General features: G+C 40.4%; 1 protein-coding gene across 1 annotated transcript in view; it reads right to left on the bottom strand.

The window, feature by feature from the left end:
• Positions 1 to 419: 419 nt before the first annotated feature.
• Positions 420 to 19469, bottom strand: part of NFATC1 (nuclear factor of activated T cells 1) — a 163769-nt gene continuing 144719 nt past the window's right edge. The window contains exon 13 of the mRNA XM_075828152.1: positions 420 to 557. Coding sequence (XP_075684267.1) covers positions 420 to 557 — 138 coding nt within the window. The remainder of the gene's footprint in view (positions 558 to 19469) is intronic.

Raw genomic sequence — 19469 nt, 5'->3', positions numbered from 1 at the left:
CAATATACTGCACTTGGCTGTGATCATGACGAACGCCGAATACAATGTACGGTGTTATGATATGTCACGCAACATCTTAGCTTAATATAACCGCCTTTGATTATTTGCTAGGTAAGGAAAGAGGAGAATTGCTTAATTTGTATGTAACCCAATATGCCTAAAAATTGAGCTAGTTATGTAAATGGCAGGAACAGATGTTTGATACTATTAAGCATCATCTGGGGATTAAATCATGTTTTAACATGCATGTATGTTTATTATATTTTTATGTGCTTTCATCTTTTGTGTGCTCTGGTTCCAAAATAAGAACAAAACATTCTTTTATTAAAATGGATTTCTTTATATGGATTAAATAGAGTATAAAGAGAGTCAGATTGGTGGTTATTGAGGCGCAGAGATTAAGGCGGGTTTGCTGGGTCTTACATCCAAACTTTGCCTTTTTCTTCTGGACAATAACGTCTGCTTCCATCCAAATCAGCAAGTTGAACAGTTGCTTCGTAGTCCATTACATCGAAAATACTTCTTTTGGTAGCAAACAGAAAGCTTCTTGATTCATACTAATGCCACAAATATGAACATTTAAGGCACTGCCGGCATCCAGTGGTGCCAAAAGAATCAGTTGTGGTTCCTGCCGTCAGCTTTGTCAAGTATTTCCGTTAGATTCCTTACAATACATAATGAAAAAGTTTTTCTTGTTTTTTTCTTGAGATGATAATTCTACTGAAGGCTGATCACATCTGCTGTAGTGGAGATAGAAACTCCATAATATGAAGAAAGGGCCTAGTGATGCGTCCAATCCAGTCTTCACCTTAGAGCAGATAGGGACAGATACATCCGTCTGATAAGTCCAGGATTGTCATCGCTATGTGTGGACATTGTTGCTGGACAAGTCATTTCTTATGATTTCATTTACTGCAAAATAAAAACAAGAAAAAAGGTGAAATTTACCTAGTACAATGACTGAACAAAAGCTATACAGTCATATGGTATGTGCTTGTGAATAATCCCCGGAGCTGGATTTAGCTAGAGGCAGAGTAGGCCCCTCTCTAAAGAGAGTCTGATGGGAAACTCATTGTAACCAAATACATCATAATAACTACAATGTCGTACATTGTGACGACACTGAGAAATCTACACAATGATCTGTATGTCACATCTACATAGAGCGATGCCTATGTAAATCAGACCCTAACCACAAATAAAATAGTTAATGCATCATCATAGAAAATAACAGTAACATATAAAGTTTCATACTATGATAAATAAGAGAAACAATATGGGCTTGTCCGCCTGTAATGGAATTGCTGCGTAATTTCCGTACGCAATTGCGGACGGAAAATACGTAGCAGAATACAGTAGCAGCAAAGTGGGTGAGATTTAAGAAATCTCATCCACACGCTGCGTAAAATTTCCGAGCAGAAATTGACCTGCGGTGCGTATTCTTCGTATTGCAGGATGTCAATTCCTGCTGCGGAAAGTGGACTGAATTGCTGTGTTTTTCAGAGGAGATGTCACCATCTCCCATCATGGAGAGAAACACAGCAAAATCTGCACCATTTTCTGCAGTAAAAAACGCAGGTAATAGTGCCGTTTTTCCACCGTGGAAATCCTGCTAGCTTCTGCGGAATTGCTGCAGACATTTTCTGCAGCAATTCCATTACGTGTGGACAAGCCCTATTTAAGCAGTGAGAAATAAAATCTTCCTGAGGTGAAATGTCATGATGTTAAACACAGACACAATGGTGTTCTTGGATTAAAGGGTCTTGTTCAAAGTGGAGAGAATTACAAATTCTATTGGTTATAAGTATATAAAATCTGTGCACTTTAATAACAGTAAGGCTGAATTCACACAGGGCGGAAACACTGCGTAATAGCACGCAGAGTATCCGCCCTGTGCGCCGCAGTGAATTCTGGGTGAAAAGGCGCACCAAACTGTGGTGCAGTTTTTCGCCCGGAATGTACGCTGTGAAAAACTGCAGAGCTTAGCTGGCCGGCCTCCTGGGATCACGTCAAATCCCAGGAGATCGCTGCAGCCTGTGATTGGCTGCAGCGACGGTCACATGGGATGTAGCGTCATCCCAGGAGGCCGGCCCTCTGACATCATCCAGGCAAGCCTCCTGGGATGACAATTCATCCATGCCACCACCGCTACAGCCTGTGATTGGCTGCAGCGGAGGTCACATGGGATGTAGCGTCATCCCAGGAGGATGAAACACAGACTTCTAGGTAAGTTTAATATGTTTTTTGTTTTCTGAGTTGCGTTTTTTGTGGCGGGATCGCTGCGAACTCGCCGCAAAAAACGGAACGACTGCTATTTGATGCAGGATTTACATTCCCATTGAATTCATTGGGGGAAATCCCGCAACATATAAGCATTGTTTACGTAAAGACAATTGACATGCTGCGGAATAAAACTCTGCACCGCAGGTCAATTTCTGAGCGTTTTTTCCACTCAGTATTTACGCAGCGTGTGGATGAGATTTCTCATCCACCTTGCTGCTACTGTATTTGCTGCTGAAAATCCACAGTATTTACGCAATGTGTGAACTGATGATGTGTGAACTATGATGTCATCTAAATAATAACCATTGTGCTAAAAAACAGATTTTTACACCAAAACAGGCCTTTTTTTTTTTTAATCTTTAGAACAACATAGATATTGATGATATCTTAGCCAATGTTTGACCAGGCGGTGACATATTACTGTAGACTTTAGGAACTAGTAACATTAGCGGTCAGTTTAACCTTTTTTGGTAGCCAGGTAATAAGAAGTAGGCATCATAGACATAGACAATAGACATTAATAAAAAACAAAAACAAAAGATGCCAGAGCACATTTCTAGAGGCATTGACTAACTGGCATTTGTCCAGTCCAGTGTTATGGTCATGGTAAACCATGTCACAGATTAAGATTAGGCAGACTTTAGCTGGGTATAAACAGGACCCAGGAACGTCTAGTATCTATTATGCCCCATTGCTATACACTGTGACCAATCATGAACCTTTTAATTGCAGTGAACAGGTGTTTTCCAAAATGTACATGATCTACAGGGAGACATGTGAAGATATTAATTCCTTTATTTGAACATCAATGGAATGTTTTCGCATTATTTACACATTTTAATATATATACACTACCGTTCAAAAGTTTAGGGTCACTTAGAAATTTCCTTATTTTTGAAAGAAAAGCACAGTTTTTTTCAATGAAGATAACTTTAAATTAATCAGAAATACTCTATACATTGTTAATGAGCTAAATGACTATTCTAGCTGCAAACGTCTGGTTTTTAATGCGATATCTACATAGGTGTATAGAGGCCCATTTCCAGCAACCATCACTCCAGTGTTCTAATGGTACATTGTGTTTGCTAACTGTGTTAGAAGGCTAATGGATGATTAGAAAACACTTGAAAACCCTTGTGCAATTATGTTAGCACCGCTGTAAACAGTTTTGCTGTTTAGAGGAGCTATAAAACTGACCTTCCTTTGAGCTAGTTGAGAATCTGGAGCATTACATTTGTGGGTTCGATTAAACTCTCAAAATGGCTATAAAAAGAGAGCATTCATGTGAAACTCGACAGTCTATTCTTGTTCTTAGAAATGAAGGCTATTCCATGCGAGAAATTGCCAAGAAACGGAAGATTTCCTACAACGGTGTGTACTACTCCCTTCAGAGGACAGCACAAACAGGCTCTAACCAGAGTAGAAAGAGAAGTGGGAGGCCCCGCTGCACAACTTAGCAACAAGACAAGTACATTGGAGTCTCTAGTTTGAGAAATAGACGCCTCACAGGTCCTCAACTGGCAGCTTCATTAAATAGTACCCGCAAAACGCCAGTGTCAACGTCTACAGTGAAGAGGCGACTCCGGGATGCTGGCCTTCAGGGCAGAGTGGCAAAGAAAAAGCCATATCTGAGACTGGCTAATAAAAGGAAAAGATTAATATGGGCAAAAGCACACAGACATTGGACAGAGGAAGATTGGAAAAAAGTGTTATGGACAGACGAATCGAAGTTTGAGGTGTTTGGATAACACAGAAGAACATTTGTGAGACGCAGAAGAACTGAAAAGATGCTGGAAGAGTGCCTGGCGCCATCTGTCAAGCATGGTGGAGGTAATGTGATGGTCTGGGGTTGCTTTGGTGCTGGTAAAGTGGGAGATTTGTACAAGGTAAAAGGGATTTTGAATAAGGAAGGCTATCACTCCATTTTGCAACGCCATGCCATACCCTGTGGACAGCGCTTGATTGGAGCCAATTTCATCCTACAACAGGACAATGACCCAAAGCACACCTCCAAATTATGCAAGAACTAATTAGGGAAGAAGCAGGCAGCTGGTATTCTATCTGTAATGGAGTGGCCAGCGCAGTCACCAGATCTCAACCCCATAGAGCTGTTGTGGGAGCAGCTTGACCGTATGGTATGCAAGAAGTGCCCATCAAGCCAATCCAACTTGTGGGAGGGTCTTCTGGAAGCATGGGGTGAAATTTCTCCCGATTACCTCAGCAAATTAACAGCTAGAATGCCAAAGGTCTGCAATGCTGTAATTGCTGCAAATGGAGCATTCTTTGACGAAAGCAAAGTTTAAAGGAGAAAATTATTATTTCAAATAAAAATCATTATTTTTAACCTTGTCAATGTCTTGACTATATTTTCTAGTCATTTTCCAACTCATTTGATAAATATAAGTGTGAGTTTTCATGGAAAACACAAAATTGTCTGGGTGACCCCAAACTTTTGAACGGTAGTGTATATGTTGTTATATTATTATGACCTCATTTGAGCCATTTTGTTAGATTGTTGCTTTAAAACATGACCCCCAATATGTTTCCCTACTAGGAAACAACTAAAGATTTCGAAACAATGTAGCAAAGAGGCCTGGGATCTGTTCACAGCTGGGAGCAGCTTGACTTCCGAGTATAGACATCAGCTTTCAGCTGTTACGTCTCATCTCCTCTCTCTTTTCCACTGATATTTCTTCAGCTACATATTATATAGAGGAGCATGACAATAAAGGAGGTCATTTTTCTACAAAAACATGATCTTCAGATGGACAGATAACACTTTGTTAGTTGGTGCTTCTTGTGTCGTAGTCGTCTTGTCCTGTACACTGTCAGTATATACAGTTCCCACACTCATCATTTCATGTCAATTTATCAGCCTGTGTTTTTTGGCAGACGGACAGGAAATGACTGAACCTGGCAGAGGCCATCTAAAGCAAGCTGTACAACATCCCTCCTGTTTCCATTCCTCCCTAGTCCACCCACTCAATACCACCTCTGCCACCACCAGCACCTGATTACCACAGAGATATGCTAAATGTCAACAGATACAAACACCCCAATGTTTCTTCTCGGACACAAATAAATATCTATGTTGTAGAAGAAACAAAAGGGTCACCAAAAGTCCCTTTTCACTTAAAAGATAATATACCTAATAATAACAGTTGTAGAATGAAAAAAGTAGAGCATGCTCATCGCACTTCTGAGAATTTTATTGAAAGATCATATGATCACCTTTTTGTAATATTCAGTAGGCAGCATAGCCACCAGCAACATTTGAACATATTTCATAATAGAATATAGGGAATACTACAGGAAGGTGATCACATGATCTTTCAATACGGTCCAAAGAAGTGCAGTGAGCATGCTCTACTATTTTCATTATGCAACTGTTATATGCAGTCAAATTAATTTATTTGCTTGCCTGTGCCGGTATAATTTCTCTGTGAATAAGATCCGGTTTACACCTGCGCTCGGCAATTTTGTTGTTTTGCTTTGTCAGAGGAGCAGAACAAGGGAATAACCGGTAGCGGCGATTCCGTTGCACCACGGACACCACCGGTGGCCGACGGAACCCATTAAGCTTAATGGGTTCCATCAGGGAGTCTGGCCAGATCTGCAACGGAGGCCCCTAACAGTGCCTTCAACACAGGTGTGAACTGGCCCTAACAGGTTCACTCTAGTTAACAGTTACATTGTTCTATGTTTTTTTTCTATTCATACATATTGATGCATCTGCTTTCTCTTTTTGACCTATCAGCTCCCTAAAATAAACCTATGAACAGAGAAACAACATCTGCTTGAATCAGAAAGAGGAAGAAATAACAGACTGAAAGAATCTCAGTATGGGTTTCCCCAACACAACCCACCTGAACACCTGAAAGCTGCCTCAAAGGGAATACCCTGGTGGGCGTCAGTGGAACAGCTATCCATATGTTTGCGGCAAGTACAGCTGCATCAGACAAGACGAACATTTTGTACTATGCCCCACAATCTGCTCATGTGTGGGCACAATTCAGACAGCAAGTATTTGTATCATAAATGATGAATAACATCATACAGGATAGGGACATTTATTTCAGAAAGTAGGTGTCTAAGACAGCACAAAACAGAACAGGGACATTTTAGTTCTCTCTTTGTTGGTCGCTCTAGACACAAATTAACCAAAAATTCAATTATTGGTATTGTTATATAGCAGTATATGCTAATGAAAAGTTATGCAAAGCTCAATCATGAAAACATCAGAAATGTATCTCTTTTTGTACTAAGAACATTTCTTATTTTTCTATTCTAAGGAACTGCAACTGCATTGTATGGTATTTACTATTATATAAAGAATATATTTGTTTGTATGGATAAGATACTCAAATTATTTTATCTCTCACTCTGCTCCCTCCTCCTGCTCCCCTCCCCTCTCCATAGACTTCTATGGACAGCGAGTCTGTGTCTCTCACTCACTCTGCTCCCTCCTCCTGCTCCCCCTCCCCTCTTCATAAGCTTTTATGGGCAGCGTCTGTGTCTCTTTCACTCTGCTCCTGCTCCCTCCTCCTACTACCCCTCCCCTCTCATAAACTTCTATGTGCAGGCTGTAAAGTGACATACCCCCACTTCCTGCAGTCTGTCTCATCTTTCTGTTGCCAGTCAAATCTGCTATGTAAATGGTATATTTAGTATATGTTAAACATCAGTTATCTACTTTGTGCCACTCCATAAGTAGCTGTATATTTTAGAGGAGTTGTAAACTTATAATAGCAAAAAATATGTTTTTAATAGCATCAGAAGGATATATTTTCCCTTCCATTTTCTTAAAGGAGTTTTCTGGTTTAGAAAAAAAACTTTTTATATACCCTATTATGGAATTTTGATTTAATAGAGGGGGTTCACTGTTCAGGACCATCCTCTAGTAGCCAGAGTGGAGAGCAGATACAAAAAGTGGCTTTTTGGAGGACTCTTCATGTCCATGCATTACACGGAGAGCCCATTGATATAAATGAGAACGGTGTAATGCTTTATTACCCTTGGGTGGCACTACAGGAAAATATAACACTTGCTGTCAAGCTCCCCTACAGATAACAACTGATCGCTGGGGGTTCCCTTAATTGGACATCCTGTGATCAGCTTATCATTGGGGGACCCTACTATGTAAAGAAATCCTTGAAAGCAGACGCCCATTTAATCAAGAAGAGGGACCAAAGGAAACATTCCCAAAGGAGATAGTAAGGGGTGTGTCCCCATGTTCTGACTTCAGTTAGAAAAAATGAAAAAAATATTTCTCTGACACTAGATAAGACTGAGCCTTAGGGTATGTTCACACGCTGAGAGGCAGTTACGTGTGAAAAGACAGACTGTTAACAGCTGCCTCGTTTCACACGTAAAAGCTCCTCCTCGTAATTTACGAGGCGTCTGAGACGCTCGTAAACCTTGAGCCGTGCTTCATTGATTTCAATGAAGAACGGCTCAAATTACGTGGCAAAGAAGTGCCCTGCACTTCTTTGCCGAGGCAGTAAATTTACGGGTCGTCGTTTGACAGCTGTCAAACGACGACTCGTAAATAACAGGTCGTCTGCACAGTACGTCGGCAAACCCATTCAAATGAATGGGCAGATGTTTGCCGACGTATTGCAGCCCTATTTTCAGACGTAAAACGAGGCATAATACGCCTCGTATACGTCTGAAATTTGGCCGTGTGAACATACCCTAATTTACATTCAGTCGCAATTTGGTCTACAAGATGAGATCTTGAAGGTCTGTGACACATTTACTCATGCATGTCTATACAGCAATCTCTATGGGTGTTGCATATAGTACATTTTATGTACATAGCACTTCCACATGGGTTGCTACATGGACATGCATGTATAAAGAAACACACTGTCCTGAAGTGTTGGTGAACTGTAGTGACATAACTTTTGTGCTTTGCTGTATGGGCCCAACCTAATAAAATAGTACAACCCCTATACACTGGTTGTCCTGTTTAGAAAACTCATTTGCAAATACCTTATTAGAATGCGATCCTTAATATATTAGTGTATTAGAGTGGAGAGCAACTACAATGAGAATCTCTGGTTCTTGTGGACCAGTCACGTCAATGAATTACATAAATAGACCATTGATTTAAAGAGGCTCTGTCACCAGATTATAAGTGCCCTATCTCTTACATAATCTGATCGGCGCTGTAATGTAGATTACGGCAGTGTTTTTTTATTTAGAAAAACGATCTATTTTCACCAAGTTATGAGAGATTTTAGCTTTATGCTAATGATTTTCTTAATACCAAACTGGGCGTGTTTTTTGTTTTGACCAAGTTGGCGTTGTGGAGAGAAGTGCATGACGCTGACCAATCAGTGTCATACACTTCTCTCCATTCATTTACTCTGCACATAGTGATCCTGTGTTGTTCACTATGTGCAGTCACATACACACACATTAACGTTACTGAAGTGTCTTGAGAGTGAATAGACATTATCTCCAGCCAGGACGGGATTTCTATTCACCATCCCGACACTTCGGTAACGTTAGTGTGAGAGTTACGGCACAGCAAGTGTGATCTCGCTGTAAACTGTCATTTACAGCGTGATCTCGCGAGATTACGCTTGCTGTGCTGTAAGTCCCACATAAACGTTACCGAAGTGTCGGGATTGTGAATAGACATCCTGTCCTGGCTGGAGATTATGTCTATTCACTCTCAAGACACTTCAGTAATGTTAATCAGCGTCATCCACTTCTCTCCACAACGCCCACTTGGTCAAAAATAAAAAACAGGCCCGTTTGGGCATTAAGAAAGTAATTAGCATAAATCTAAAATCACTCATAACTTGGTGAAAATAGATCATTTTTCTAAATAAAAAACACTGCTGTTACCTACATTATAGCGCCAATCTCATTATGTAAGAGATAGGGCACTTATAATGTGGTGACAGACCCTCTTTAAATCGCAGCAGTGTAAGGCTGGGTTCACACGACCATGTTACGTCCGTAATGTACGGAACGTATTTCGGCCGGAAGACCCGGACCGAACACAGTGCAGGGGGCCGGGCTCCTAGCATCATAGTGATGAACGACGCTAGGAGTCCCTGCCTCTGCGTGGAACTACTGTCCCGTGCTGTAATCATGATTACAGTACGGGACAGCTGTCCTGCAGTGAGGCAGGGACTCCTAGCATCGTACATAACTATGATGCTAGGAGCCCGGCTCCCTGCACTGTGTTCGGTCCGGGTCTTCCGGCCGAAATACGTTCCGTACATTACGGACGTAACATGGTCGTGTGAACCCAGCCTCATGCTGAATTTCTAATGTAGTAGCGCCTCTGGGTTCCCTCATATATTATAGCTGAACGCTGGTAGTTTCAGATCCTGGGAACCCTATGATGAGCTTATTGTTGGAGGAACCTTTTAATAAAAAGGGATTGCTTGGATGGTCACTCTCCAGTAAAGTGGAGTAAATATGCCATAAAAGTTTTTAATAAGAAAACTCATCTTAGTACATTCAGGGTTGACAATATGTATGTTTTTATAAGGAATGAAGCAAATTCACTTACTTTCATATGTACATACAGATAACAGAATGCCTTATAAATTTTATAATATTTGTATACAGGTGAACATTTGCTACATTTTGTATGTTGGTGCTGTAGCGATGTCACCAGGATCTTAATATGGTTCACGTATGATGACAACAACAATGAAAAAGTAGTGATGTTACTTATACCAACCAATAGGATTCCGGCATTCTTCTTTCTAGCGCTGGTTTTAATATGAAAACGATGCCATGACTGGTTGTTATGTATTTTTTTATTTTTTTTTATGAATGACCGCTACACTGTTTAGCTGTAGGAGACAATAGACTTAAGTGATCTAATTAGTTCTAAAACAATTTTACCAATTGATTCAGTTTTACTATTTGTAAATAGTTACTTCGTTATTTTCCAGACAACTCATCCAGCAATCGCAATCAACAATATTTTTTTCCATTTTCATATGCAGCTTTTCCATTAACAAAAAACATGATCAGATGAATAGCTGAGAACTTCAGGTAACCCGTGACATTCACCACGTATTATATAGAATTGTAGGATGAAGTTGCTGGCTTGTTTGATACTATCAAAAGAGATAGTAAAACAGGATGTGGCGAGCTGTTAGACCACACATAAATGTACTCAGTTGAGCATGTTTTTTTCTGCACTCCCACGTCTTTCATTTCTTCAAGTCAGAGGATGGAAACTCAATGTTCAAGAACAGAAAATCACAGCAACATTATGTGAAGCTTGGTCATACCCTGATTTCACTGACAGTGTTTTATTGCACTCTGAAAGTGAATATTAATAACAACAGAAAGACATGTGCACTTTTTATATTACTCATATGTGCTATTATTATCACCATCGCTAACCAAAAATACTTTTATGGTGTGATACGGTAAGAAGTGGTTTATTTTCAAATGTGCACACTGAGTAATGCATATTCTTCTAAAATAAAATTGTACGTTTCAAATATTGTTTTTTTTTAATAAACTATGCCCATTCATGTGTTATCTTGGCCTCCTTGAGCACTTACGGCAGCCACTGTAGTACATATAAGTGCAATTTTTGTATATGTATGTTTTAAAACCCAAATTGGCAATGGTCCAAATAAAAAAAATAAAAAGGTTTACATTATACTTCTGATTCCTACAAGAATGAGAATTTGAAACTGCACTGTGTGAACCTGGTATAAAACTGGTCATACACATGAGACAGCTGGGGGCCAAACAGCTATCTTCCATAACTCCCCCATAACTGTGAATGCAGGGGCAAAAGCAGGATTTTTAAAAAGGGGGTTCCAAATGCATACTTTTTAAACTAAGGTATTTTTGCCACGCACCCGCTACCCACTGTTTTTTACGTATATTGGTCTGCACGTATCCTCCAGCCCTAATATAAAGGGCTAGGCTAGTGTATATGTGCTGACCACTACTCCTAGTGTAAAAATCAGTGTACCTAGTTCCACACTCCCTGTAGATAGTGCCTCCTGCAGATAGTGCCACACACTGCCCCTGTAGCTAATGTCACAGTGTGCCCTATAGAAAGTACTGCAGTGCCCCCTGTATATAGTGCCACAGCACCCCCTCTAGATAGTGCCCCCTGTAAATATTGCTGCCTGTACCTAGTACCACACACTGCCCTCTGTTGATTGTGCTACTGTAGCTATGTAGGTTATTCCACACATTGCCCCTGTAGATAGTGCTCATGTGGATAGTGCCCAGTGCCAATGTAGAGAGTGCCGTAGTGCCAAAGTAGATAGTGCCACAGTGCTCACTGTAGATAGTGCCCCAGTGCCCCCTGTAGATATAGCCACAGTACCCCCTGTATATCATCCCTCAGTGCCCCTGTAGATAGTGCCAGTGCCGCTGTAAATAGTGCCACATACTGCCCATAAAGATAGTGTCACAGTGCTCATGTAGAAAGTGCCACAGTGCCCCCTGTAGATAGTGTGATACAATGCCCACTGCCCCTATATACAATGCCACTGTTCTGAATGTAGATACTGCTATTGCCCCCTGAGATAGTGCCAACCACTGCCCCCTGTAGATAATGCCACTATGTCCTCTGTAGACAGTGCCGCACACTGACCCCTGTAGTGCAAAACTGCCCATGTAGATAGCGTCATAGTGTTCCCTGTAGACATGCAACACATTGCCCCCTGTAGTGCCACAGTGCCCATGTAGATAGAACCACAGTGTCCTCTGTAGATAGTGCCGCACACTATCCCCTGTAGTGCCACAGTACGCATGTAAATAGTGCCACAGTGCCCATCTAGATAGTGTCACAGTGTCCCCTGTAAATTGTGCCACAAGCTTCAATAAGCACACTCATCTGTCCCTGTTTCCGCAGCTTCCTCTCCTCTAATGATGCCGGCCTTCTCTTCTGAGCAGGCCTGCTCCATCGGAATGACGCATGTGACGCAATGACATCATCACGCTGCTTGCATCACAACAAAAGTGCCAAATGGTAGGGAAGGAAACTGATGGTTCTTTTGCCTCTCCAGCACTGTCAATTGTATCCACGTCCTAATAATAAACATATATTAAGCAGAAGCTATAAAGACATTTTTTTTAATAATAAATTGGGAAGAGTGAAGGTGCAAATTGAGCTGCATTTTAAATATACAGTGCTTTACTGCTTACTAAGGATATAAAGTCTGCCATAAATGAATCTTGTTTTTGACATCATACATACATTATTTCTATGGTCTGCGAAGCCGCACTACACTCAATACTATATCATACAGTCCAGGTAGACCGTCCTGTGCACAGAGCATTGATAGGAAGTGAGACATGATTCTAACATATTGTTTTTCCTCTGTGTCCACAAATAGAAACTGTATGTGAGCATCTTGCTTATTTGCTATTTTTAGCTCATAGTGCCAACCACAATGATCTGGTAACTGATATTTGTAAACTATGTTTTTCTGTCCTTGTCCACATACATCTAACTTCATGTACGCTCTAGTTACTCCCACGATAGATTGTTTGTCTTTCTTTTTTTCCCTGCCTTAGTGTCAATATACATACAGCTTATGTTGATATTAACAATTAAATTATACATTGTTATCAGTTTGTTATGATCAATTTAACAGTGCTTTAACAGAGTATCAAATATACCAAGGTCTATTTCTATATATCTTTAGACGTATTTTCAAGAATTAGATTGTGTCAGCCTATATAAAGCGCTCTGTTCTGAGATCTGACTTAATGCCTGTATAGCGCTTGTTATACTGATGTTTCATTCTGGGAAGTGTAGTCTTTCCACCAGTCTCTGTACAGTAATCCTAAATAGGATAAAATAACTATTTAACTTTATTACAGTCATGATTGTTAACAAGCTTGTTGTATTTTTTTTTCATATTATATCTATATATAAACTGTAAAATGGTTCAAAGGGAAAAGCACCCCTTAGGCCAGGATCAAACATATTGTTTTAATACAGTTTGTGGTGCAGGAAATATATAAAGAAAAGACTGATGTATATCCTTTCTTATGTGTCCACTTCTGTGTTTGGCTACAAAAACTGCCCCAAGCAAGAAAACGGGCAAGTGTAAGATTTGTGCAACATTGTTAAGGGCCGAATTGTGATGGCTAGATGACTGGGTGAGAGCATCTCCAAAATTAAAGATCTTGTGGGGTGTTCCTGGTATGCAGTGGTTAGTGTCTACCAAAAATGGTCCAAGGAAGGACATCTGGCAAACCAGCGACAGGGTCATCGGCGCCCGAGGCTCATTGATGCACATAGACAGCAAAGGATAGCCCGTCTAGTCCAATCCTATAGAAGACATACTGTAGCACAAATTGCTGAAAAAGTTCATGCTGACTATGATTGAAAGGTGTTAGAACACACAGTGCGTTGTAACTTGCTGCATTTGAGGATGCGTACTCGCAGACTGGTCAGAGTCCCAATGCTGACCACTGTCCACTGCCAAAAAAATCTATAGAGGGCCCGTGAGCATCAGACCCAGTCCATGGAGCAAAGAAGGCGGACTGGTCTGATGGATCACATTTTCTTTAATATCAGGTGGACGGCCTGGTGTATGATCATAGCTTACCTGGGGAAGAGATGGCACCAAGATGCACAATTACAAAAAGGCAAGCCAACAGAGACAGTGTGATGCTTTGGGCAATTTTCTGATGGTAAACCTTGGGTCCTGACATGCTTGTGGATATTACTTTGACACGTACCATCTACCTAAATATTGTTGCAGACCACATACACCCCTTCATGGTAAATAGGTATTCCCTAATGGCAGTGTCAGCAAGATAATACGCCCTGCCCCACTGCAACAATTGTTCAGGAATATTTTGAGAAACATGACAAAGAGTTGAAGGTGTGGACTTGGCATCCAAATTCCCCAGATATCTATCGAAACATCTGTGGGATGTGCTGGAAAAACAAGTCCTATACATGCTGGCCCCAGTTCACAACTTACAGGACTTGAAGGATCTGCTGCTAACATCTTGGACACCTTAAGTAATCTTGTGGAGCCCATGCCTAAGAAACTGCATACTTTCTCGATTGTTTCCGAAAGCAACTAGCAGAGTTGTGAATGCAGCTCTGGACTGTACAGGCTTTAACTCAGACTCAGTACAAGAAAAGTAATACAATGGGCCATATTTACTAATACTAAGCTAATATTCCATTTCTATGTAGCATGCGCTGTATTTATCAACAGGTAATATGGTGTAGTTACTGAGTTGCAACAGGTTTTCCTGTCCTACAACAAGTTCTTACCTGTTGTAGTTCATTGTCAATTTTCGGAGCAGAAAAGTGACAACATTTTCTTGTAAATAAGTCACATTGCTTGCAAATATGAAGCCATGGAAGTGTTGGAAAAAATGGTTTGGGGTTAAACAAGATTTTCGGTCTGAACACCATTCTTTTCAATGCAATTGCGCCAAAGAGCTGGTGCAATTGCATTGATAAATATGCCCCAAATTACTTACAGCGAAATGGAACTATCCTAGCGATATGACAAAAATGCACAAAAGCTTTCTCTAATTGGAGCTTAGATTTTATGGTTCTTTAGCTCTATCAAAAAGGTTGAGGTAAGTAATATTCTATTATATATTGAACCATCCAAGTAATCAAATGTAATGACACTGCTTGATAAAATTAGAAAACATGACAACTTATGTGTTTGACAATAAACTTTTTTGTAATCCTACAATGCATAAAACTCTTAAGATCAAAGAGATCCCCTGTTCTACAACATACACATCTTGAGGATGGGCACTAAAAAGAGTGTAAGCAGATTTAACATGAGAACAGGAGTAGATAGGAAAGTAATGAAGTAATGGAAAATGTATCGTAAGACATTCTTGCAAGAGTTCATCTGTTTTTTGTTTTTTTTGTTACTTCAGGTGCATTGGATTTGTTTAAAGTTAAAGCATTTGTATCTGTCTAATCATAATAATCTATAGCCGTAGGCCATGCTGTTTTTGGAATGATAGATTGGATAGAGGCGTTGTTAACTGACAACAAGTAGCAAATTCTAATAAAACACGATCCTCCCCTAAGCATGTGGTTTTGGCAGTGATGACTAGCATTGTCAGATGTGACTGTCAAACAATGGGGCAGAAATATTTTCCTGCCTTATTCTACCAAGACAAGATCTTTATGCCAATATGGAGGATTCTGTGCAATATATATTTAATCAAGGGGATGCTCACAGAGGTTTCCTTAGGGTTAAAACCAGGGAGAAGATAAATAAGTAAGTAACATAACTGGGATAGCCCGTTGAGGAATTGCTGCGGGCCCCGTAGTTTCCTGACACATGCCTTACTTGTTTATGTTATACATTCACTATTCAGAAGAAGACTTAGCAGGGAAGATATTTCATTTCTATTAATACCCAAGTAGTTTGTTTTCACTCCTGTTCTATACCCTTTTGACAGGTTCCAGGCTATTCACATGTGTATTCTCAGATGCTATACTGCAGTAACAGCATGTGACTATTTCATGCTGCAAGACATTCAACTTTGAATAATTGAAGAGGATATTTTAGGAAAGAAATACAGAATGGTGGCGTGAATACATTTAGCTTCTCCTAAAATAAGGTGATAATTATATAGTTAATAAGGTTATGGTTAAAAAAAGAACTAGGCCCATCAATTCCAACCTATAATCCTACTGTGTTAATCCAGAGGAAGGAAAAAAATCCCTATGAGGCAGATGAAAATTGCCCCATATTAGTTATGACAATCACAATAAATCCCTGAATCAATGTCCCATCTTCAGAAATCTAGTACCCATAACTTGTAATAGCTAGAACTTAAACTTGTTTAAGGAATCAACCATCACAAAATCTTGAAGTCTTGTGGCAGCGAGTTGCAAAGTCTCACTGCTCTTACAGTAAAGAAGCCCTCTCAGTTGATGATGGTGAAACCTTCTTTTCTCTAGACGTTGAGGATCATATGTAGATCGTCTACAGATCGTCTCTAAGTCATCTTTTTTCAAAATTAAATAACCCTAAATTTGATATTTTAGTACCGCAATCCACCCTTTCCCTTAGCTACCTTGGTCGCCTTCCTCTGCACCCGCTAAAGCCATGTTTTTCTTATACACAGGTGCCGAAATTGTACACTATATTCCATGTGTGGTCTGACTAGTGACCCATATAAAGGCAAAACTATATTCTTGTCATGTGCATCTTTGCCTCTTTTGATGCATCCCATTATTTTATTTACCTTGGCAGCAGCTGCCTGGCACTAGATTCTAAAATTAAGTTTAATGTCCACCAATATCCACAAATATTCCCAAATCCCTCTCAGTGGCGGTTTTATCCAGTGTTTTACTATTTAATACATATTTGTAGAATTTGTTAACTCCAGCCAAGCACGTAACCTTACATTTATCCACATTAAACCTAATATGTTATTTCTCCTCCCACACCTCCAGCTTCCCCAAATCCCTCTGTAATATTAATTGATCTAAGTGATCTGTACTTAACTATTAAGTATCATTATCAATTAATCTGATCTAATCTAGTAAATATGACTTAACTACATATTTTTCTTTGCCACATGTATAAGACGGCAAACTCTTAGGGCTTCTGTGGTTTAGACAACCCTTTTATTTATCGTGAGCAGTAGAATGAGGACTCCACTTATCAGGGACCACTTCTAAGAGCCAATTCATTTCAATGGATGCTGCGTCAGGCTTTATTGTGCCTGATTACTGGGCACATACACAGTTTTCCTTGCACCAGTAGAGATCAACTAGTATTGTGCCCATTGTAGGCTAATTTTCTTGTTTTTATCTGACTGGAGTTGAAAGCAGTGTGTTCTTCTGTTGCTGTAGAACATCTAGTTAAAAATTTTCTGTAACTTAGCTAAGAGATGATTTTCTTCACCAGTTTCTTAGGAATGGTTATTAGACTTAGGGTATGTGCACACACACTAATTACATCCGTAATTGACGGACGTATTTCGGCCGCAAGTAGTACCCGAAAATAAACAAACTGATAATGCTAATAGGAAGGCAACACTAAGGGTATGTGCACACACACTAATTACGTCCGTAATTGACGGACGTATTTCGGCCGCAAGTCCCGGACCGAACACAGTGCAGGGAGCCGGCCTCCTAGCATCATAGTTATGTACGATGCTAGGAGTCCCTGCCTCTCCGTGGAACTACTGTCCCGTACTGAAAACATGATTACAGTACGGGACAGTTGTCCTGCAGCGAGGCAGGGACTCCTAGCATCGTACATAACTATGATGCTAGGAGGCCGGCTCCCTGCACTGTGTTCGGTCCGGGACTTGCGGCCGAAATACGTCCGTCAATTACGGACGTAATTAGTGTGTGTACACATACCCTTAGTGTTGCCTTCCTATTAGCATTATCAGTTTGTTTATTTTCGGGGAAACCCTAGAAATTGGACGTGAAAATGCCAGGAGAGCATCAGTTTCTAAGAAGCAACCTGTCTGTCACCAACAGTCACTCCATAGTCAAAGTCATTCAAATCATATTTGGCCTGAAGAACTGAACCTCATATTAGCATTCTTCTATGCATCAAGTTGCCACATAATTGGCTTATTTGCATTCAAGAGTAGCTGTATGGGTCAACCTAATAAAGTTACCACTGAGTGTAAAGTGCTATAATTTATTAAAATTGAGTACTAATTGTTAAGCCTATGTAAAAATGTGCTATAGAATAGTGTTTCTCAACTATTCTAATACATGTACCCCCAACTCAAAAAATTACATCAAAGTAACCTTAAGGCTATGATCATACACTGTACCTATTTAAAGTACAGCATGAGATCAGTGTGAGTACCCCCTAGAGGCCTGGCATGTACCCCATGGGTATACGTAGGCTATAAAAGCTAGGCTGTAGAAGAAATAAGAGGGTACCATACTGTAATGCAAATGATTGGAGGGGGAAGTGAATATGATATGGTATACGGTTAACTTACAGCTGTTTCTATCCCTAAGAAAAATGGGGAATCGTCCTAGATATACAGTAGGTTCAACTAAATCGCATAAACTGTAGGCCAATAGTCACTACCATATATCATGCATATGTAAAATCCCCCGTGCTATGGCATGCTGTACGCTGTACTCTGAATATTGTATTGATTTCACTTCCTATTCATTTGTTTATGGTTCAAGTAGAAGATACAGCATCAACAGATTTCCATTGTGATAAAGCAATGCACCGAAAGACATGCCCAGCATTCCACAACCTCCCTTCTTCAACAAGCTATGAAAGGTCACAAGCTAAACTTACGGTAGTGAGTTGGATCGCTCGCTCGCAGCAGCTGGGAAACATCTGTAGCAAAACCATGAGAACAACTTTTAATGAACACAGCACTGTGCAACCCTGCTGGCATTCTGTCCACAGAAGGTGGCAGATTCCTAACAATTCACAATATGATGCCATGACAGGACTGATTTGAAACAATTCCATCATAGTCTGTAGCTGGGTTTTCTGATGAATCAGACCAATTTCAGTATCTGTGAGAATGGTCTGAGTGGCCCGCATACACACAGACAGATTTATTAGGATAGAATAAATACTCATCTTCTTCATATGTTTTGACCGTGGTAAAATAAAACCTTTCTATAATGGAGTTGTCTTTCAGATGCTTTTTACATAAATGCATTGATAATGGTGATTGCAAGACAAAATCTACCAGATCAATAGGCCATTTACACACAACGTAAATAATGAACCTTGATCATTTTGAATCCTAAGTTTTGAAAAGTTTAAAGAGGTTGTCCCAGAAACATCAATTATCACCTATCCACAGGGTAAGTGATAATTCTCTGATTGCTGGGGGCACCACTGATGGGACCCCCCACTGATTGAGAGATTGGGGGTCCTGAACCCCTAGATCCTCCTCACTGCACCCCCCACAGTGAGGAGAAGCTTGAATGGGGGGGGCGGTCGAGCATGCATTCAATGTCTATGTGACTGACCGAAAGGGTTGAGTGCTGTACTCGGGTGTTTCCATTATTCCCATAGACTTTGATTGGAGCGACAGCGCGCCTGCTCGACTGCCACTTCATTTAATATCCACCTCACTGCTCGACTGCAACAAGGGGTTTAAGACCCCCGTTCTTGCGATCACTGGAGATCCCAGCAATCAGACAATTATCACCTATTCTGTAGATGCCTCTCTTCTCGGCGTGCACTCCCTCTAGGGAGACGCCGGCA

This window comes from Rhinoderma darwinii, chromosome 5 (genome assembly GCF_050947455.1).
Source record: "Rhinoderma darwinii isolate aRhiDar2 chromosome 5, aRhiDar2.hap1, whole genome shotgun sequence".
Taxonomy (NCBI): domain Eukaryota; kingdom Metazoa; phylum Chordata; class Amphibia; order Anura; family Rhinodermatidae; genus Rhinoderma; species Rhinoderma darwinii.
The sequence above is the reverse complement of the archived record's forward strand: the minus strand, read 5'-3'. Positions and strand labels throughout refer to the sequence as shown.